The sequence below is a fragment of the Eretmochelys imbricata genome, chromosome 13 (assembly GCF_965152235.1).
Source record: "Eretmochelys imbricata isolate rEreImb1 chromosome 13, rEreImb1.hap1, whole genome shotgun sequence".
In the NCBI taxonomy this organism is placed as follows: domain Eukaryota; kingdom Metazoa; phylum Chordata; order Testudines; family Cheloniidae; genus Eretmochelys; species Eretmochelys imbricata.
Window position 1 is genome coordinate 8729431 of NC_135584.1, and position 22686 is coordinate 8752116.

The 22686-nt window shown below is 39.0% G+C and overlaps 1 protein-coding gene across 1 annotated transcript in view; it reads left to right on the plus strand.

The window, feature by feature from the left end:
• TAF4 (TATA-box binding protein associated factor 4) overlaps positions 1-22686 on the plus strand; it is a 65074-nt gene that overhangs the window by 25034 nt on the left and 17354 nt on the right. Inside the window, exons 3-12 of the mRNA XM_077832055.1 lie at positions 3879-4045; positions 4621-4740; positions 6729-6845; positions 7930-8052; positions 9173-9262; positions 12285-12527; positions 16133-16280; positions 17961-18075; positions 20266-20435; positions 21115-21245. Of these exons, the coding sequence (XP_077688181.1) occupies positions 3879-4045; positions 4621-4740; positions 6729-6845; positions 7930-8052; positions 9173-9262; positions 12285-12527; positions 16133-16280; positions 17961-18075; positions 20266-20435; positions 21115-21245 (1424 nt within the window). The remainder of the gene's footprint in view (positions 1-3878; positions 4046-4620; positions 4741-6728; positions 6846-7929; positions 8053-9172; positions 9263-12284; positions 12528-16132; positions 16281-17960; positions 18076-20265; positions 20436-21114; positions 21246-22686) is intronic.

Genomic DNA, 22686 nt, shown 5'->3' on the forward strand with positions numbered 1-22686 from the left:
AAAATCAACCTTCTGCTAGTGGCATCCGACTCAGATGATGAACATCAGCGTGCGTCAGTCCGCACTGCTTTGGATTGTTATTGAGCAGAACCCATCCTCATCATGGACACATGTCCCCTGGAATGGTGGTTGAAGCATGAAGGGACATATGAATCTTTAGCGCATCTGGCATGTAAATATCTTGTGATGTCGGCTACCAACGGTTCCATGCGAATGCCTGTTCTCGCTTTCAGGTGACATTGTGAACAAGAAGCAGGCAGCATCATCTCCTGCAAGTGTAAACAAACTTGTTTATCTGAGCGATTGGCTGAACAAGAAGTAGGACTGAGTGGATTTAGGCTCTAATATTTTACATTGTTTTATTTTTGAATGCTGTTTTTTTGTATGTAATTCTACATTTGTAAGTTTAACTTTCACGCCAGAGATTGCACTACAGTACTTAAGTGAATTGAAAATACTATTTCTTTTGTTTTTTTTACAGTTCAAATATTTGTAATAAAAATAAATATAAAGTGAGTACTGTGAACTTCGTATCCTGTGTTGCAGAAAACCTCCAAAATATTTAAATAAATGGTGTTCTATTAACAGTGTGATTAATTGTGATTAAAAAAATTAATCGCCTGATAGCCCTAATTGACAGTAATGTGTCCTAGGTGCAGTTCTGCCAGCCTAGGACCATAAAAGTACAGCACACTCCAGCCATGCAATGAGCGTGGCCCCTATACCAAGGTGGGGCCTGGAACAAGTAGGATAGAGCTGGCTATGTTGGCTCTGTACTGTCTGGAGAGCCCCCCCATGCAAGGGCACCATCCCCAACCCACCCCTTTAGGACTGTTTTAAACCCTCTTTGCACTAGTAGGGCAATGCCAAGAGTTATGGCATTATATAGGTGGAATCCATTATAGGGTGGAATCACTCACGGTTTCTCTTTCTGGGGGGAGGGGAACAGAAGTTTAAGTTAATTTTATATTTTTTTGGATGAATTCAAAAGTTGTGAATTGTAAGAACTAAGTCCATCACATGCACATGCAAGGTAATGGCCTTTGTCACTGAAGGATTTGTAGTTTAATTTTTTACCAGTTGATAAGGCCAGATGAAATTTCCTAATTTGTCACAAGAAACTGCATTTGTCTTGAACTTGGCACTTGGTGTGTTTATAAGTATAGCAGGAGTTTGATTAAAACTGAAAATAATCTTATTCAATTCTACTGATTCAATGTTTCTTTCCAGATCTGATTAGTGTAAGATGTGACCAAGCAATGGGTGAAATGGATTTGTTGCCCAATATTTCACATTTACACACTGGAATAAAATGTCAAGTTCAGTTTGTGTAGTGACACATTAAATATAATATTTATATATAAATATTTTATGTATAATTACTCATTGAGGATGAGAACAAGTTTGTATTTTATCATTTTCTACTCATTCAAAAACATTCTGAAATTGTCCATTTTTGCAGTGATCAGTATAGTATATAAAGGGTGATAGAGAGGAAAAATTCAGTGGAGGTTCTGACAGCAGTTAAAAGTGAACAGAGAATTTGACCCGGTTGAGTATTCAAAATTTTCTGTACTGAAGTAATGTTGCTTTATAAGATATTACTCGCATGAAAGTTTAGCGGTTGTTTTACCGTGTCTCTAAGCTCCGCAAGCATAAACATAGCAGGATAAAATCTAAGTAATGACACAAGTGAAAGGTTTTATGCTGCTTTTAATTGATTAGCTAGAAAATGTTTTTCTTTGTAATCTGATGTAGAAACTAAATCCAATTAAAATCCATGATTTGCAAGATTATATTCGTTGAAAAAACGAGTAACTTTTCCTCAGGAAAAATACACTTAAAATATTCATGTTTTGTGGTATAACTCTCATTGTGTGCAGTGGTCATAACTGGACACTAGTTGAGGGACGTCATTTAAATTGGCCACTTGTTGATGAAAACTATCTTAAATTCTTTTTGTATTGATTTGTGTCTGTGAAGAGAGGTAACTGCATAACTCTTGGAGATCAAAGATGCATCCGATGAAGTGAGCTGTAGCTCACGAAAGCTTATGCTCAAATAAATGTGTTAGTCTCTGAGGTGCCACAAGTCCTCCTTTTCTTTTTGCGAATACAGACTAACACGGCTGCTACTCTGAAATCTTGGAGATCAGTGTTTTTTAAATTGCAGTGTGAGGCTATATAGAGGAAAACCAGTCTGAATTCAATATGTCATCTTTATCTTTTGAAGTCTTCTGGTGGAGAAATTAAACAAGTGTGTTTAGTTTGAGAGCACTAGATTGAAAACATGCCAAGAAAATGGTGTGACATCTTTGTCCATATACAGATGTGTTGAATTGTTTAGAAAAGCAACCTAGAGCATGACCATTTCAGAGTCTCATCTTCTAAAAGTGCCTTAGAACAGATCTTCAGCTATAGATGGAGATCTAGAATGCTCTAACTTATTTGCTGAGTGACACGTAAGGCTGAGTCTACACTACAAAACAAAGTTGACTTAAGTTACATCAACGTACAGCCACCATAGTAATTAAATTGTTTTCGCATGTCCACACTACGCTTCTATCGGCAGTGCGTATCCTCACCAGGAGCTCTTGCACTGATTTCACTGTCAGTGTGAGGTGCTGACAGTCTGAACCCCGCCATTGTGGGGTGCTGACAACCAGAATAGTCTGAAAGGGAGCAGTGTGATGTAAGCAATATGGTGTCTATATGGACGCTGGATTGACCTAACTAAATCAACCTAAGTGCTACACCTTTCACAGAGGTAGAGTTATTACGTTGGTGTAGGGAGCGATTTATTGGTAGGGAGCTACATTTTAGTGTAGGTGCTTAGTTAGGTTGATGTAAGGCAGCTTATGTCAACCCAACTTTGGATGAGGCCTAAGATTTAGTTTTCTGATCTTAACACCTCTATTTTTTGTGTGCGTGCAAATAAATGTAGGTGCAGTTTTTCACTTAAGCCAAAACTTTTAGAAATGTTAACTGGTGGTGTTTATTTGCCACTATTTTTGGGTCCCCAACTTGACTCCTTGGGCTTCTTCAGAGGTGCTGAGTACTGACTGCTCCTGTTGGCCTGACTGTAGCACACAAAATTAATAAGCACTGGGGAAATGTTTTGGTTAGATATCCCAGGCCCTGGTTACAAAAACAAACATAGCAGCTACCATCTTAAATCGAACACTTAGTCTGGTTCTCCACAACTATCCAGTTGAGTTAAGTGTTTGGATATGTAACTGAACAGGGAATGACTGCCTCATTGCCCTCTCTATTTTATTTATCTTTTGGGGTGTAATGCAGCACAGTACCATCTGTTACAGATGCTCTTGAGAGGGATTATGATTTTATAACCATTTTCATTGCTAAAATTGTTATGGAAAATTAATTTAGAAGTTAGAGAAATGTGTTGCTGTTTCTGATAACTTTTTTTAAGCCAGGCTAATGGGAATCTGGTTTAATGGCAGGATTTTCTTTCAATTGAAGCACTTCATAAAAGTGAATGCCTTAAAGTCAGAAAAGAATAAGTAAGATATTTTCAGGATTACTCGTTTTAACCTCTTAGCCATGTGGAATGTTTATGGTATTGTATATTATGTGCATGTAGTATGGTACCATAACTTGATAGACTGACGACAGAAATGTTCTTTAGTTTTAATCGAGATTTTATGATGAGCGTTGGGATATTTAATTTTTCTTTATATAAAACTTTATAAACCAGTTTTGTGCGAATGCAGACTATTCGCAGTTGGATATACATTCCAGTGTACCTGCTAATTTCAAATGTGTTGGGCTTTTTAAAGATATTTAGAGCTGTTCCCTTTTTGTTCTGTAGCCATTTGCGTGTGCAGAATATTTCTTGACCTCTTTCTTTTTTCGCAGGCATGGTCCTTGTGCGTAGCGAAAATGGACAGTTACTGATGATCCCTCAACAAGCCTTGGCACAAATGCAGGCACAGGCACATGCCCAGTCCCAGCCCCAGAATACCATGACTCCTCGTCCTGCAACGCCTACCAGTGCACCACCAGTACAGATATCAACGGTGCCGGTGAGTTTCTCACTTTACATAAGTAAGAAAATCATTTTCCTTAAATATGTCTGTGAATGTAGTCCTTAGGAAAGCGAGGGACTAATAATGCTGGTTCTAGGCAGTAATAAGTCAAGGCAGTGCTGTACAAGCTTCCCCAAACAGCACTGCCATAGCGCCCCAACCCTAGCGTGTTACACTTCGGCTGGTTTTCACTGAAACTGATATTCACTGCAGTTGGCTGGCAGTAAATTTAAAACTAATTAAAAGAAATACTTTTAGAGCATGCATAATTAACCCATGGAGCTCATTGCCATAATAAATCATTGAGGCCAAGAGCTTAGCATGATTTTTTTGTTTCAAGGATTAGGTATTTCTATGTCTGAGACCACCATGGTTACATTAAATAGGGTAAAAAAAATCCTATTGGCAGGTTGTTCCATAATAGCCCACTATGGGGTTTCTTGCACCTTCCTCTGAAGTATCTTCTACTGGCTGCTATCAGAGGCAGGGTACTGGACTAGATGAACCATTCTTCTGGTCTTGTATTGCAGTTCTTATGTTCAAACTCTAACATAGTTTGGATTCTTTTGTAGGCTCCTGGAACGCCTATAATTGCACGGCAGGTGACACCAACTACTATAATCAAGCAGGTGTCTCAGGCTCAGACAACTGTACAGCCCACAACAACGTTACAGCGTCCTCCTGTAGTGCAGGTGAGTTTGTAGAAACATACATATGAACAATGAAGCTATGAATTGCAAAAATAACTTGGAGTAAAATTCTGTTTGGGAATATCTCTGGGTGAGCACTTAGAGTACATAGGACACTTTTCTCCACTCCCTAAAATGTCTGATAATCTTCAACTATGTCAGATTTTGGACTTCAGCTACTCAGCAACATTCCTTTCAAAGTCAACTTTCTTTTTGAAAGTCCTGTGTTTGTTTAAAATACCTCCTGTGCTTTCCTCCAAAGGAACAGACACACGTTTCTCTTTGGATTTGAAACATTCTTTGATGCTACAGGACTATAGTTCCATTATTGTCTCTGCTTAAGCTTTTTAAAGGGTTCTTATTCTAAACTTCCTCCTCCCCTGTAATTCTTCTTTTACCTTTTTCATACCATTGCTTTATCGTCTCCCGCCTCCAGCTCTTCTGCTTTTGGTTTTTATATATCCACAGGGATTCAGTATGCCTCAAGGATGTCTCATGGTGCCTCCTCAACTTGGGGGACTCTGTCCTAAGTACAGCCTGACTGATAGGGTGACTCTCACTTTCTAACCACACCACCAAGAAAATCTGAAAGTAGGGATGGAATGTTATATGCAGTACTGATACCATCTGATTCCTACATCCTAACCTTCATTTTTTCATGCTTTCTTTCCCCTTTAACCTGACAACAGATGAATCAATTAAGGGTTTTCTTAAACGTTCCCCTCCTTTACACTGAGCACCAAGTGCACAGTTCTTGTTCCCCTTTAACCTAATTTTAGCCTATACTGAGGGGGAAGAATCTGCAGTGACCTTTCCAGATTTGAGCTTTCTTTTACGCAATAGTGCCTCCCTCATTTTCACTACTCTTGTGCTGGATGAGCAAATTCACTCTGTCTTCATTGCCTTTTGGAGTGAACACACAATGGTTTTCACTTCGTTCTTCTATTTTCCTAACAGCGGTGTAAGTTGGGTAATCTTCTCCTTCCCCTCCTCCCAAAACACAATGAAACATTGCTTTGAAAAATCTAGAGTGCCTTCTCTTGGGTACCTTGTATAGTACAGAAGAGTAACTTTTGATAAATGGGCTATTAATACAAGTGCTGAAAACTAGTCCTAATGTGCAATTATTTTCTTGATGCAAAGGCATTGTCATCAGTAGTTTAGAAATACACCTTGAAAGCCAACAGGCAAGTAGTATAGACGAAAGAAGGATCTAGTTATAATTTTAGTTCTTTAAAGACGCTATTTCTGCATCGTTCGCTGTTTTGTCTGTTTAAAACATGCTTGGAACTACTAAATTGTTTGAAAGAGCTCGTCTCCCTCTTCTGCATGTTCTCCCTAAATTTCAGAATCTGGCTGAAGGGTTCTACCACTACAGCCATTTTTTTAAAGGAATATTCAAATTAAAAATAATATTATACAAAAAAACTTGGATTTTTCTGTGCGTTAGATTAATTTTAGAGGCATATTCAATGAGTTTTGTATAACTTTATGAGGAAAATTATTCTCTCCAGCTATTCAACCAAAAGGTAATAGAAACAAATGAGAGTGAAGTCTTTACCCATTATGCCTTCTAAAAAAACCAAATCCTCCTTTCGGGAGGAATGGCAGGTGAGGGAAACAGGTAAACAACTTTGGATGTCTAGGTAGCAGAAATATAGCACTAGCTTAATAATGCTTTGGGATTTGAGCATGTTTTCATGCTCAGTGTTATACTTTCTTTTATCCTGTAACCAAAACTCATGTATTCTTTAATCAACTTTCAGTATTTTCAGTTTTAAATATGTAGTGTGTTCTGCCATCTGGTGGTTCTTTCTTTGAACTGCGACAGATGGCTGATACTATCAGTACCAGTTTTGGCTTTTTATAGCAGCTGTGAAGGATGTTCCATAGTTCTGTGATTTGGTTATTCCTTCTCCTTCGGTTATGTGGTACAAAGACAGATTTTCACACACTCCAAAAGGGATAACCCATGTCTGTATTCTCTGCAGCCTCAGATTGTTCTGGGTGGTACCGCACAAACAACTGCATTAGGTACAGCCACAGCTGTACAGACTGGAACTCAGAGAACTGTGCAAGGAGCAACAGCAACCTCTACTGCTGCCACAGTAAGATCATGGTTACCAGCTCAAACTATACATATGTTTAAAATTCTGTGCTACTGTTCTCATTATACACCTGGTGTACGTACACGTAAGTAAATGTAACATTATCAGAGTAAGGAGCAAATCAAGACTGAGTTCCCTTGAGTTATTGGTCTTACAGCAAATAATGAAATTTAGCAGAAAAAATATAATTTAGGATACTTGTAAGCAAGAATGAGCTGAATTTTGATTTATAACAACCTTTCTTTATGGTTGGTAATGTAGCATTTATATAGAACTCTTCAAAGCACTTTGACTGCCCTCTGGGACATGGGCAAATCACTGTGACTTATTTAGTGTCCGAATAGGATTAGAACTCAAGAATTCCTGGTTCAAGATATATATCAGATATCTTCAAGATAGGCAGTGAGTGATGGCATAAGAGACAGAATCAAGCTGGAGTGCCCTTTGTTCTATAAGGAGATAAGCATCAATACCTACTTGCTTCTCCTATTATAATACACTATTTAAGCATGAGGTTACATGGTGTGGTCTTGACTTCCATTCCCTAAATATCTTATATGCACACCAACTTCAAACATAATTGTAAATTACTATGTTTTCATAATTGAAATATAAAATATTTCATTGTATCACACCTGCAAACATTCTGTCAATTTTATTATACATGTCACACTATCTGATATGTAAAATCTTAGCTAATATTCTGTGTGTTGTGGGGCTACAGCAGAAAGATCTAAGGGGTCAGAGGACCTTGCACCTCACAGACCACAACCAGGTCGTAAGCCAAAGGAGTTCTTTCTTTGTAAGCAACCATTAGAGCACGCAACCACTTTGGAAGCACCCGGCCTTTGAGAGTATCACCTGTGTGGTGCTTTCATATTTCAGGGTAGCGGGAACTGGAAGTCCCCAGGTCACTTTGAAACCAGTGCTTCCCATATGACAAACTTTTTGGTAGGAATAAAATATTTGCTGCTTATTTTTTTTATACCATCATGTAAAAAAGCATGTCCGGTAAACTTCCAACTGAAGAGGCACATCTTGCCTTCCTCTTATTCTGCCTAACTTTCTTTTCCCTCCCCAACAGGAAACTATGGAGAATGTGAAGAAATGCAAGAATTTTCTATCCACATTAATAAAACTGGCTTCATCTGGAAAACAGTCTTCAGAGACTACAGCTAACGTGAAAGAGCTAGTACAAAACTTGTTGGTAAGAAAAGCTCATTAAAACTACTGAGAAATCAAGAGATGCTGGCTAAATTTTTAATTCACAAAATTAAGTTTTACGAAAAACCGGGTTTTATAAAACCTAAGATAAGTAGATATTCTGCATATGGTTTTTCTTGTTAATTAAAATGGACTTTTTTAAACCCAAAAGTTTCCTGTAACATTTGCAATGCAGATATCCTACCATTGTACTAGAATGGGGTTCTCAATCTGGAGATTGGAACCCCTCGGGGTTGTGAGGTTATTACATGGTGGGTCATGAGCTGTCAGCCTGCACCCCAAACCCGCTTTGCATCCAGCATTTATAATGGTGTTAAATATATAAAAAAGTGTGTTTAATTTATAAGGTGTGTGGGGGGGTCGCACTCATAGGCTTGCTATTTGAAAGGGGTCACTAGTGTAAAAAAAAAAAAAAAAAAGTTTGAGAACCACTGTACTAGAATGTGCAACTGATTAGCCTACTGTCATGATATGAGATAAGTGGAATGCAAAAAGAATGCAGTATGAATGGTGAATATTTAAATTAGAGTTTCAAATTCTAAACGTTTTACTGATCTAAGGTGGTATTAACAAGTATAAGGATTTTTTAATTAAAGGCCCATTATTATGCTCTGAGTGTGAAAATTCATAATTTCTTATTTATAGCTGTATTTTTGGACAATAACATTACATACCAATATTAAAAAAGATGAAATTTTTAGTATTTGTAGAATACCTGGCAAAATTGTATAGCCTATGAATTTTTAAAACTGAATGTGCTTTTTGTGGACCAAAAGGAAAGCCGTGTGTTAGGATCTATTCATAATATTAAAACTTTCAAGTAATGTTGCAATTCAGTTTCCACTCTCTAAATCAATCAGGGCTGTGGAATTTTTGATCTGGTCTAGGTTGGTTAATTGTCTGAGACTGGTGTAACTTGTATTTCACAGTTGCACTCTACAAAATGTATATGACCATAATACTCCTGATAGATAAAAATAGCCAGCCACGATGGAAATGACAATTTACTTTTAAAAAATTAGTTGACCTTTAGAAATAGGTGTGGGCCTTAATGTCCAAAGTTCATTTATTTGGTGAATTTGAATATCTATTTTGTTTCATAGGATGGAAAAATTGAAGCAGAAGATTTTACCAGCAGGCTGTACCGAGAACTTAATTCTTCACCTCAACCTTACCTTGTGCCTTTCCTGAAGGTAATTCATAAGTTCCATATTCTTTTATTATCTTTCCGTGCTTATCTGAGCAGGAGCACATCAATTTAATGAGAAAGATGCTCTTCTAGAACAATATGCGTGCATGTTTTAAATGTTACCTGATCAGATTTTTAAAAAGATCCTTTAAAATACACAAATACATGTTTTGCTTCCCAGTCTCCTGAGATTTCTGCCCCCCGCACCTCTCCAATATTTTAACTGTACTAAATGAACACAGGTTCCACTGTAATGGCTAAGTTATTTTTGTGAGAAATCTGGAAGTAATTATTCTTTTCAATGATCAAAGCCATTTATCTCTGCACGGTGCAAAACCCTTCAAGCAATTTGCACCTTAGTGTGCAGCCCAGCGTGACCAGATGTCCCAATTTTATAGGGACAGTCCCAGTTTTTGGGTCTCTTTCTTATATAGGCTCCTATTACCCCCCCACCCCGATTTTTCACATTTGTTGTCTGGTCACCCTAGTGCAGCCTTGGCAGGTAGACCCAAGGATTGAATAGCATGGAGACTGATGTATTCTCTCATTCGTAGAAGTGATCTCAGAGGAACAAGCTTGAAGCACTCTGATGGAGCAGTATGGGGAAACTTGCACTGTTGGTGCCTCTGCTGTTGTGTTTTATGGATAAACCAGAAAATATACTTTCCAGGGCTGTCTAGCTGGTACTTTTCATAAATACTTATGTAATCATGATTATTGTCTCTGGAACCCAAAAGTGTGGTAGGCACCTCACAGAACAAGTAGAACGTCACTATACTTGCCCCAAAGGAACTTGCAAGCTAAAATTACACAAAATGCAACAAGGAAAACTCCAAAAAGAGGAGGCTTGGGAGGACAAGGAGCACACAATAACAATGTTTGACTGTATAAATGTTTAAGGGGGGCAGAGTTAAGGTTGCATGTGCAGCCTGCACTTTGGCATTTCCTGTCTCTTAAGGCTGCATAGCTAAGCACTTAACATTGTTATTGCCTTTTCCTGCCTTTTATATATAAGGAAATCTCTGACCTATGTAGCAAATGGAAAATTGTGGTTTAGGATTCTAAAATCTTCAAGCAGCGTTACCATACTGTGATGCTTCACTGCTGGAGGAGGGGATACCGAGATGTATCAGTCCACTCAGCACTAGATGCCCCCCTGTGGCCAGGCATGGTGTCGCAGCTCTCTCACTGGGCTAGTGCACCCTGGCAACTGTTGCTCTGGTGCTATAGTAATTCCTCTTCCAGTGACCTAGCCCTCTGGATGGGTCACCCTCTTAAGTCAGAACTGTCCAAACTAAAAACAAAATCTCAAAGTCTTAACACAAAACAGATCCTTCTGCCTTCTCTGGGGCTGTTTCTTAGCCTGTCTGAGGTTCAGCCTGCAACCCCTTTCACTGGGGCTGGTAGGGGAACCCTGTCCCACCTTTGCCCTGGGCCCAGGGCCCTGTACTGAACAGTGACATCTGCTCCTTTACCTGTGTTGCAGTTTTTCCTGGGCCACTTCCTACCTTGAGGCTTTTTGCTTTCCGTCTGGGTCTCCCAGTCTCTTTCCTGTCTAGTCAGGTTCCCTCCTTGCTCGAGCGCTTTCCTCCCTACTCTGAGCTTCCTATCCTGCTCTGACTTTCTGTCCATCTCTTTCTCTATCTGCTCTTTATTACTACTTTAATCCTGGCTCCTTTTTACACAGGAATCACTTCATTCCTCTTGGGTGGAGCCATTCTTCAACCAGATTGGTTTAGCTCCAGGCTCACCAGCTCCTGGGGCAAGTCACCCTGTTAATCCAGGTTGGCAGTACTTTGCTACTACCTGCCCTTAACACAGATAAGACTTCCTCATGCTGACTCCATCAGCCTCTGGCAACACATGCTCCACCTTCCAGGCCTCGCTATCTCTGAATCAGATAGTGATTAGGCACGCCAGGACTCCTAAGTCCTCAGAGCATCCCTTTGGCATGCTCAGCCCCTATTCCACTGAATACTCACAGAACTCTCAGATCCTCTCCTCCCAAAGAAATAGTACGGACTAGCTTGCAAGATTCAACTCTGGATCTATATTTATAGTGAAAGCAAGATTAAACTTATCAAAGAACAGCGATGTAAATGACGGAAAGAATACTGGAAACAAATGGTTATATATAAAACAAAAGCCTAACTTTCTATAACCTAAACTTAACTCAAGACAATCTCCTGTCTTCTACAAGATACCCCAAGTCCTTTTCCCAGCATTTTCAACCAGGATGGTTGAGGTTGCCCCTTTAGTCAGATCAAGCCTGCAGGCAGTTTGTCTTCACCAGTGGAAGTGTCTTTTTGCACCCCAAGATACACTGTATAAGCCCTTTGATCTTCATCTGAAAAACAGGATTTCCCACACTCCGTGTTTTACTCTTCCTGTTAATTTCTTTCTGAAGTTTCTGCAAGCTCTCTGTTAGCATTTGACTCAGTATGCTAATAGACTTCCATTGTGAGACATACAGTGGTCCACCAAGGAGATGTGTCCCACTTCCTATCTGGAGAATTTTGTCTCAAGGTAGGCTACTGTTGAATGGTCAGCATTTTAACTTCAATGCCTAGAGAACATAATTTTCAGTGTGTGTATGTGTGTGTGTTTTTTATATATATAAAGTGTGCGTGTGTGTGTGTATGTATAGATGTATGTAACTTCTCACATTCTCCATATATACATCTTACAATGATTATGATGACCAGTATGACACAGGCTTTTATTAGACTTTACATTACATTTTCTTGATGAACCCAGGGGATCCTTATACCCGTGTCTTCTGTTAGATGGTATCCAGAGGTCCTTGGGTCACACGTATGATGTTTTAACTGTAAAACCAGACACATTTTTGACTGTTTGAGATTAAATGCACTGATTCTTTTTTTATTTTTTTAGATAATAGCTGCATAGTTCCTGTTAGAGCTCCATGGTGGTCTAGGATTTCTGTGCTCAGAAAAATTTTAACTGAACCAGAATTCACCATAGTTATGTGAAAGTAAATTCTTTCATTCTCTTTTTTTCTTCAGAGGAGTTTACCTGCCTTGAGACAGTTAACCCCAGACTCGGCCGCTTTCATTCAGCAAAGTCAACAGCAGCAGCCCACAACGCAAGCAACAACTGCGCTGACAGCTGTGATGCTGAGCAGCTCAGTTCAGCGCACAGCGGGGAAGGCCACTGCCACTGTAACAAGTACTCTCCAACAGCCTGTAATTAGTCTAACCCAGCCTACGCAAGTTGGGGTTGGCAAACAAGGGCAACCTACACCACTGGTACGTAAACCGAAGTGCATCATGTATTGAAGTGTAATGACTATTCTTCACAGTTTAGCTCAGCCAGAGACCTTTCTGTGAACATTTAAAGAAGGTAACTGCTAAGAAGAAAATAATGTATTATTTTAAATACAGCAATGATCAAAGTCCTCTATCATTTCCTAATTATTAAAAATAAAAAATCAGCAAATTCTTTCAGTCAATGCAGAGCCAGGTCGTAAATTCTTAGAATTGTTTTAAATAAAAACTGATGCAGATTTTAGGCGTGTGTAATGATAAAGTATTGTAGGATGGTTTTTTTTGTTGTTTTTTTTTTTTTTAAATCTAGGTTACACGATTTGTGGCTTTTTTAGGAATGTAGATCATTTGGTAGCTTGTATTAATCAGAGATGGGAAAGAATATTAATATTCCATTTAACAAAAGCCCATTATAACACAATTTTGATATCATTCTAAGGGACTTGATCAACATATTGTAATAGACCAGTCTACCACGTGCCCATGTTAAACTTTGAATTGTCCAGAGAAAATACAAAAGTATTCACATCTATTTTGAGTACTAACGTGGCACTTATCACTATAATATGGTTACAGTGATTAAAATATTATCCTTGCAATACTTCTGTGATGTGGAGAAGTATTACTGAGGCACAGAGGGGACGTCTACACAGCCCGTGGGAGCATGCCTCCTCTGGTTTGACAGACTCTGTGCTTGTGGGGCTTATGTTAGTGCTTTAAAAATAGGTGTGTAGACAGCACTTCGAAGTTGAGGGTTAGGCTGGTTTTGGGCTCTAAGCTGCAACTTCAAAGTGCTGTCTACATATCTATTTTTACAATGCTACCATGAGCCCCACTAGCTCAAGTCTGTCAAACTGGGCTGGGAGGCTTGCTCCCACAGGCTGTGTAAATGTAGCCGGAGAGATTGATATTTTGCCCAAGGTCACCCAAGAAACTTTGTGGCAGAGCAAGAATCTGGAGGTCTCCAGGCCCAGTCCACATTATCACTAATGACAAGGCCGTGCTTCCTCTTTTGCTTTGGTCAATTTTCTGGAATGCACATAAAGATAATAGTGATAACAGAAGAGGAAGAAACCAAATCTGATGATGTAGAATCCCTTCTCCTTGAGGCAGCAAAGTATTGTTCTGTATTTATGGTGGTTTTTCCAGATGGGTTTGCAGATTATTTATATAGATAATTTATATTTAGTAGCGTATTGGCCAGTATTGATATTTATTGTCATGTCTGCTTAGAAGCTACTTCTGTCCAGAATTTGAGGGATTGAGGGCAGGCGGCAGAAATTGTAATACTAATAGCATCTTTGTAGAAAGGCATTATTTGTTTATTTCCTTTAGACAAATGAATTCATCCTGTCTCAGTGCAGGGCACTGGATTTAATGACTTCTCAAGGTCCCTTCTAGGCCTACATTTCTATGATTCACTATGACCTATCGGCAGTCTGGGAAAGCATAATGAAAATTAAGCATAATGTGTGAATTATTTTCTTCTTTTGTTTAACGGGGCACTGACCATATTTACTAGAATGGAACAATTACTAGTTTACTAGAATATATGTGCATATCAGTTGTGTGGTCTTCACACCAATATGTAGCAGTGTGGGATAACTTGTGGAGAACTTGAGCACATCTAGCAATAGAAATGTGGAACTAATTATCTACAGGGGATGCCTTTGCAGTGATTAAGATATATGATTGAATTTTTAAAAGCTATCCCGTAGATCAGTGGCAGTAGATTTGATACTTAACCAAATTCTCTGGAGAGGGCCATGATAGACCATCATTCTCAAAACCTTTCATTTGATGATGGTGATGCCTTCTGATTTAAAATCTACTTTGCTTTTTGTGCTCTTTTTTGGGAAGGTGGAAGCTATAGCAACTTCATCTTAACAAATAGAAAACTATCTCTTTCAGATGTTAGTTTGAATACCAAAAGCATCTCTTGCTGTCAACTATCTACACTTGGAAAAAGGAAAGATTATGGGTGGTTCTGGGAATAGGACATAACTCCATGTGGATGTCTTAGACTCTACTAATATTTTCATAGACAGGTGGAAAATTTAAAAAATAGGTTGGAATGGATAGATGGCTTTCTCACTGCTTAACTCCTGAGATTCCTAAGAGGCAGATTGCAAAATTAGGGTATTGCACTCTGATCAGAATCAGTATTTTCAGCAAATATGTCCCTCAACTAATGATCTGCCTCCAACTCTCTTAGCCTGTACTCCAAACTTCCTTGCAGGAGAAAATGGTAAACTCTTCGAGTTTATCCAGTGGACTATAGATTTGTTGTGTGAGAGAAGAATCTTTGATCCTGCTATACTCTCTCCATTTAAATAACTGGTTTTCCTCTGTTCAAGAAAGGTCTGACTTAAATGCCTGGTACTTCACATTTTCAAAGAGATTTCTTAAATTAAGTAATCCTCAGAACTGACAAGGAAGTAAACTTGATTATAACTGGTTTTACACACCAAAAGACTGAGGCACAGTGATGTTAAATGACTTGTTGAAGGTAATAGCAAATTAGTGGTAGGACTAGGTGAGACTTGGACGTTCCCGGGGTTAGACCTTCACTTGATACATTAGAAGGTCTTTGCTATTCAGAATTTTCAGTAAAAAATCTAAAGGGGAGTTGTTTGTAACAATCCAGTAAAAAAAACCCTAGTGTTAGGATACCATCTTGAAAGAAATATTTAGTAGCCGATAGGTTCAGTCTGACTAATGTATAACCTGGTGTGTTGACTTTCTATTAAGGCATTTGGAGCCTACCGAAGAGAATTTTAAATCTATCATTTAGTCCTTAATACTTGTTGCTGACTTACAAGAAGTCAGACTACATGCCCAGTAACTGTTTATAAAGAAATATATGGGGCAAAGGTAAAGCCAGAGTCACAGAATTATGGAAGTTATGATCTTGGGTCTGGAAGGAGTTCGTAAACTCTTTTTGTGGCAGTTTGGTAGTAGAGGATTACTGAAAACTGAAGAATTCTAGTTGCGACAAAAAAGCTCGTTCATGCTAAATCACTTTCTTTAGCATCTATGGTAGCATTGAATCACAATTTGACAGGTTGCAGTTAGCAGGTGGGCTAAAAAGAGAAGCTTCCTGTTAAACTCGTCTTCAGTTCATGAATCCACCACTTGAAATGTTTTCCCATCTATTTTTGAGAAGGAGACAGTGATTCTGAAAGGTAGACATGAATATCTGTCTTAAAGTCAAGTTTTTATCTAAGGGTCAAATTTTCAGCTACTTTAACCCTTATCTGAACATGCACATGGAGATTTAGAGACTTTAGCTGACCATTTGACCCTAAATATCTTTAGAAGTTGGCTAATTTTGACTTTTGCCTATAGAGAAGAAATTTAACCTGCAGCAACTGGACTGTTAATTTTCCATGAAATAGGGTATATCTAAAGAGGGTTAAAAAATAAATACTTGAAGATTGTATTGATTATAATTTGCTTTTGCTCAAACACGTCTATTCACCAGTCTAAAGGTTGGCATAAGGATTTGGTTTATCCATTTGATTAACATCTTGTGCATCATTGTTCCTCAAATAGTTTAACATTATTTCCTCTCAATCTATTGGCAGGTTATCCAACAGTCTCAAAAAGGAGGGGCATTGATAAGGCCTCCACAGGTAACGTTGACACAAACCCCTATGGTAGCATTGCGGCAACCACATAATCGTATTATGCTTACAGCTCCTCAACAAATTCAACTGAACCAACTTCAGACAGGTAAGAAAATATTTTTGAAACTCTGATGTTCTTTAATAGTATCATTTTTTAAAAAATGACCCTTAATACACTTCTAAAACAGGATTGTTACATTATTCAGGAATGAGTATAGCTGAAAGGTTTTACTTTTCTATTAATAATACTTCGCTATGATATAGCACTTTGCATCATTAGATCTTGAAGGGTTTGACAAAGGAGGGTTTTAAAGCTGGGGATGCTGAGCGAGACAGAGGTGAAAGGACATTCTGAAGATTACCCAGTAGGCCAGTGTCAGATTTAGGAGTAGAACCCAGGTTTCCTGAGTCCCGGTGCAGTACCCTATCCACTAGGCCAGTGTTTCTCAATGACTGGTCTATGGATTGGCACCAGTTCCTGAGATCTCCCTGACATGGTTTAGGAAGGCAGCAAGCTTGTATCAAAAATGTTGAGAAACACTGCACTAGGCAACACTGCCAAGTACTGCTGTATCTCATTAAATCATTCAGAACCAAATGTTTTCCTTAGATATGTGTGAATCTTTTATCAAGTTTAGAGGAAGCCACTAGATAAATGCATTCAAAGTCAGAATTTGGTTGTTGCTTGTTAAAGCCTCTGTCTAGTTAGAGAATAAAACTAGAGGTCAGCAAAGATCCTGGTTCCTAATTTTGCACAAGGCACTGTAGTAAATTCATGTTGCCATAGCTAGTGGTTTGCTTTTGTTTCCAATAAGTCTCCATCTTTCTTACACAAAATACACTTTTTTTTTCCTTAAAAAGCTGACTCTTTTCTAGCAGTGTTGCCCAATCTTATTACACAGGAGGGCCACATAAACCTAAGCACAACTTTGTGTGGGCCAAACAGATTTACCTAGTTTAATAAGATTTAAAGTCACTTGTATTGATTTTTATATTTTAAGTTCAGCTTGTTTTGTATGTATTAGACAATACTGTATGTATAAACAGCCTATTTACAAACTTGTGTAAGCTAAAGCTATGTCTGCACTATGCAGCTTTTAGTGACATGGCTGTGCAGCTACAGCCACGTTGCTAAAAGGCGCGCAGAATAGCTGCTGTTTGTTGGCAGGAGAGACTCGTGCCGACAAAGCACTGTTCATACTGGCACTGTTGTCAACAAAACTTTTGTCTTTCAGGGGTAGGTGTGTGTGTTTTAACACTTCCGAATGACAAAAGTTTTGTCTTTCCCTTGCCAGTGTAGACAAAGCCTAAACTGATGTAAACCTGATGACAAAAGGCTGATGAATCTGCTGTTAGTATATTGTGTTAAAGCAGGCTGTAGGCCTTATGAAATGCTCTTGTGGGCCATGTAGGCCCGCAGGCCATAGGATAGATATCTCTGATTATCTGTAGTATAAATAGGGCTTGTGGCAATTAAGTTTCTTGTGTGAACATCAGTTTAAATTCTCTGACTGAACTGAAATATCTGTTGCTTCTAGACTGTTTCATGCGTGATGCTTTAATGCTCGGGGTGGACATGCTTCTGCAAAAATGGTTGGGACAGAAGAGTAACTAAAAATGTCACAATCCTATTTTTTTACTTTTGTACTGCTGCCATTTTTAAAAACAGCTTTGTGCCAAAGCTGACAATGAACCCACCACAAAATAATTAAAACGTTGAGCTAAAATGTGAAGCTCCACCACAAGTGATGTGGAGAAAACAAATATTGACTTTATTTTCTTGCAGTACCTGTGGTAAAGCCAACAGTATTACCTGGAAACAAAGCTCTGTCCACTGTTTCACCACAAGCAGCTGCCGCTCAAAAGAATAAACTGAAAGAACCTGGGGGAGGTTCTTTTAGGTAAGGAACCAAAATCCTTGTTTCTGTACAGAGGGCCTGAACGCTGAAACCGCTGGGAGGCTTTCCAGTGACTTCAGTGGTGCATTGGGTCAGGGCTGTATAGATTTGCAGAGGGGGAAAAAGGGATTTGAGGAGGCTTCTTCTAAGTGCTGGTTTGTCCCTTCCCCCGCCCCCCGTTGTTGGCCTCTTAGCTTACTGGTACCTAAAACAGCTCTCTCAAATGTTCTTTGTCTGGGCAGCAAATAGAAAGTATTCCTCTCCTTCTGTCTACTATGCTCAGGCTTTCTCCACTCCACTTTATGCTGAACACATCTGCCATCCAGCCTTTTCCATAGTAGTGACCTCATTCTGTTGCTGTCTTGTGGAAGCAATGTAATCTGGGTTTCTACAAGATGTGAAAACCTCCAGGATGATGGAAGAGAGGACTTGTGAGAGCAGCCGGGCAGGGCAAGGCTAAGCTGAATGAGTGTTTAAGGAACAAAAATTTTTTTTGCGTACTTCGTTTTTGTATGATCAAGACAAATGTACAGGTTTACTTTATTGACTGAACATTTGCAATGTTCTTACTTCAGTAAACGTGGTGTGTATCATTGTATGTACTCACGGGGAAAAGACTGCTATAACTTTTGACCTATTTCTATATGTTTTGAAAGTTGTTGCTACAGTGTCACAGTTCAGGCCAATTGCACCTGTATTTCTCGAGTCTGTGGTCCTGAGGACACCCAGGCTCCCCAGCAATACCTGTCTTGGGCAGAGATGTATGCCTCTCTCCCTCTTGACTGGGGTTTTTCCAGGTTGCACAGTTCCCTGCCTACACTGTATTCCCAAGCAAGTCAGACTGCTGAAACCTGCTTTTATAGCCCCTCAGAGGCTATAAACAGCATAGTGGCCGAAAGGTATAAGTTACCACACTTGCTTTTCTTAAGCAAGCACCTTTATTCTTAAAGCGAATGCATTACGGAGAAAACATTTTAAAAACAATAAGAGACTACACGCATGCTAATCTTACCAGTGATCATGCCTCAAATCCAGAAGGGGCTCTGCCAGGTGATCAGTCCTTCAGATGCCACCAAGGGGTTTTTCTGCGGTTACAAGTTCATAACCGCCTTGGCCCAGAATAAGCATACCCATGGATTTGAGAGTTACTGCTTTATACAGTTTGGGTTTTTGATCTGGGAATAGGTAATTCATCGACAGTGGGTCTCTCCTCAGGGCATAGCTTCAAAAGGCTGGGTTTTTGCCTATCCAAAGGAGATATATTTACATATACCTCCCCCTAGAGATTTCCTGGGAAACCCACTTTAAAAGTTCACGTGATTGTAAATAATCTTTTGAAACTCATAACACTTCCCCGTAAACCGTTTACATTAGTCAAGTCTTCTCCCTTGAGATGTTACATAAACATTTGCATTTCTAATACAATGAACTCCTAAAATAATTGAACTTAATTCAGTAAGATTTAACTTAATTCAATAAGGTTTGTCCAGGATATTGCAGGAAATTGCCCTGTCGGTCACAGGGTGTGTGGTTAATACGAGTGCGCACACAAAGCTCTGACCGCGGAATCAACAACACTAGCTTTTGGCATCCACAACTTCACACACAGATTCTCCTTAGATTAGTAAGGTTTTGCAAAGCTGCAGGAGCTCAGTGGCTCTCAGGTTTCTAATGAACTTACAGAGCACTTTAGATTCCTAATAGCTTTTTAAAGTTTTTTTAATACAGATAAAAAATTAAGCTAAAACTAATCATACTGCCCAATAGGGGATGTACATTTATATTGTGCTGTCACAAATCAATTTCTCTTCTCATTTTTCCCTACGAGCACCCATTTCTGTGTCCCACCTTTCTTTGAAACAGCAGTTTTTTCCTGTGGTGTGTAGTACTGATGTGCAGTAGGCTAGGGGAATCATGACATGTATGGTGAGATGGATAGGTAGAGAGTAATTCTGAAGGATATATTAATTCTAAGTTTGACTTCATTAAGCAGCAAGAAAATGAAGTCTTTTAAAATTCTAATTTTATTTTGTGAGGTAGTAGAATTGATTAGGTATAGGTATTGACAACTGAAGAGCTTTTAAGTCCGTCTCTTATGCAGCAGAGTTGTTGAACTTGTGTTATACACAATTGTATTGAGCAGCATGTCTACACATGCCCTAAGTATGTTGTAACCATTTTTCTCTTCCCAAGGGATGATGATGATATTAATGATGTTGCATCAATGGCTGGAGTCAACCTATCAGAAGAGAGTGCACGGATATTGGCAACAAATTCTGAGTTAGTGGGCACATTAACAAGGTCCTGTAAAGATGAAACCTTCCTACTTCCAGCATCTTTGCAAAGAAGGATACTAGAAATAGGTATGTTGACACCTGCTAGTTTAATTGTTCTAAACACTAGTTTCACTAAATGGGTTTAAAAATAATTAAATATGCCAGAATAGTTTTATGCACTTTTTGATATTCATTTGCAACTGCTATAACCTTGATGTTAGAAAAAATAACACGTGTTTGAAAAGTTCCTAAAACTCTGGCTCCAGGGTAAGTGTTGCTTATTTTATATATCAAGATAAATATATCGCTAGATCTGATTGAAACCCTTTTGCTGAATTTTTTTATACTATAAGCCGATCAATAACCAGCAACAAATATTGGGGGGAGGGGGAACTGGAAAAACATTTTGACCAGCTGTATAATAATTCACACTAATTATAAATTGCTTACTTTTGTAAATTAGTGAGTAAATAGAGCAATGATACAACATCATAAAACTTCATTAATTTTATTTATCTCTAATACTTCATAGCATACTGGTAAATCTTCTATGGAATATTTTGCAGTGTTTATGAAAATTTAGTAAAGTGAGACTTTCTCTACAACATCACGTTAAATCTTGGCTGAGAAATACATAACAGCCTGTATTTTTTGTTCATGAATTACTTACAAATTTGTGAAGTTGGGTTAGCAAAAGTCAGCTGTATCGTAAAATGTCTTTGCAACCGAGTGGTTACTAAAAACTTCATTTCAATTTTAACCACAGGTAAAAAACATGGAATAACGGAAATCCATCCTGATGTAGTTAGCTATGTATCACATGCAACACAACAAAGGTTACAAAACCTTGTAGAAAAAGTATCGGAGACTGCCCAACAAAAGAATGTTTCTTATAAGGTAATTAAATTTTAATTGTGCAAATGATAGTGTTCCACAAATTGTGCTTTCGCCCCGGGCAAATGCATTCAGATCTGATCATGGACTGCACTGAAACTTGGGGCTGCTTATAAGGAGCATTTCCAACCTCTAGAACAAGAATGGGTCTAGACAAAAGCTCTAAGTAATAATATTTTTGAGTGCCCAACCTTGTCTACTATTACAGCTTTTGTGGAAACTGATATCACAGGCGGTAAGATGGCAGCTCCCAATATACAAAGAGGACAGAACGGAGGACAGTCGGGAGGAAGGTTGCAGGGTGGTGATATTGCAAACTAGCTTGCTTAGGCTTCCATGTTTTTTGAGGACACTGCCTTGAGAATTTGAGGTTCTCTCTTGGCCGTATGCCATGGATCATTTGAGTGGACAAGATAGAAAGCTCTGTTGGATGGCTGAAATTTATTACAGAAAGGTTATTTATTGCAGTTCCTTTTGAAAGAATCATATATATTTTAGTGTACAAAAAGTTTAATTAGACCTAGACTAGTTTAGAAAAAAATAAAGTTTGAGTGTTCCCTGTGTAGACCCTGGTTAATGTACCCATTCAAAACAATCAAAAATACTTATTCTATGCAATAGTCTTTCTATAGAATTTAGAAAGAATGTTCTGTGTCTTTATGATTTTTTTTAAAGTAGGAGGTATAATATGAAGCCTGTCAGAGTTGAGATTTCCTCATGAGAATCTAAATAAACTGGACTAGAGTATGCACATAGTGATATTTTCTTTTTTTAATATGAAGAGATGTTATAAATTTAAGATCATCAACAAAGGAGAATGAAGACCCAAACAAGATATATGTGGGTGGTTTTAAAGCAGCAGGCTTCAACTTTATAAACTTTTTAAATGAACTGATGAGAGGAAACTGTCCCCTTCCCACCTGTCACACATTAATAGGGTCCAGCGTGGGATTAAGTGGCCGAAAACCATACAGCCACAAGGAAAGGAGGAAGCCTTCCCTCAGCCTCACCCTCCATACCTGGACATGAGATTCAGTCTAGCTGCTGAATCCCAAGAACCTCCCAACACAAGGGGGAATTATGGTGCTGGTGAGGTGCTCTAATCTGTACAAGATTTAAGATCTCACCACCACCACCTCACAGGCTAACAGGGTCTGTGCCGGTCATCTCCAAGGTCCCATGCTCAGGTTAACTCCAGGAGCTAGCCTTTATAGCAGCGGTGGGCCATCTATGGCTTGCGAGCCCCTCCCCCGCTGTCCTTCCTCCCCCGCGGCCTCAGCTCTGGGTGGCCAGGCAGCGCAGTTGCAGAACGGCGGCCTGACCCGGTGCTCTGGCCCGCGCAGCTGTATTGCCGCCAGTCACCAGTGCTCCATTGGTGCCAAAAATAGCTGAGTTTATCAACTTCTGCCTCTTCCTTTCAAATTACGATCCTTCATCCTCGCTA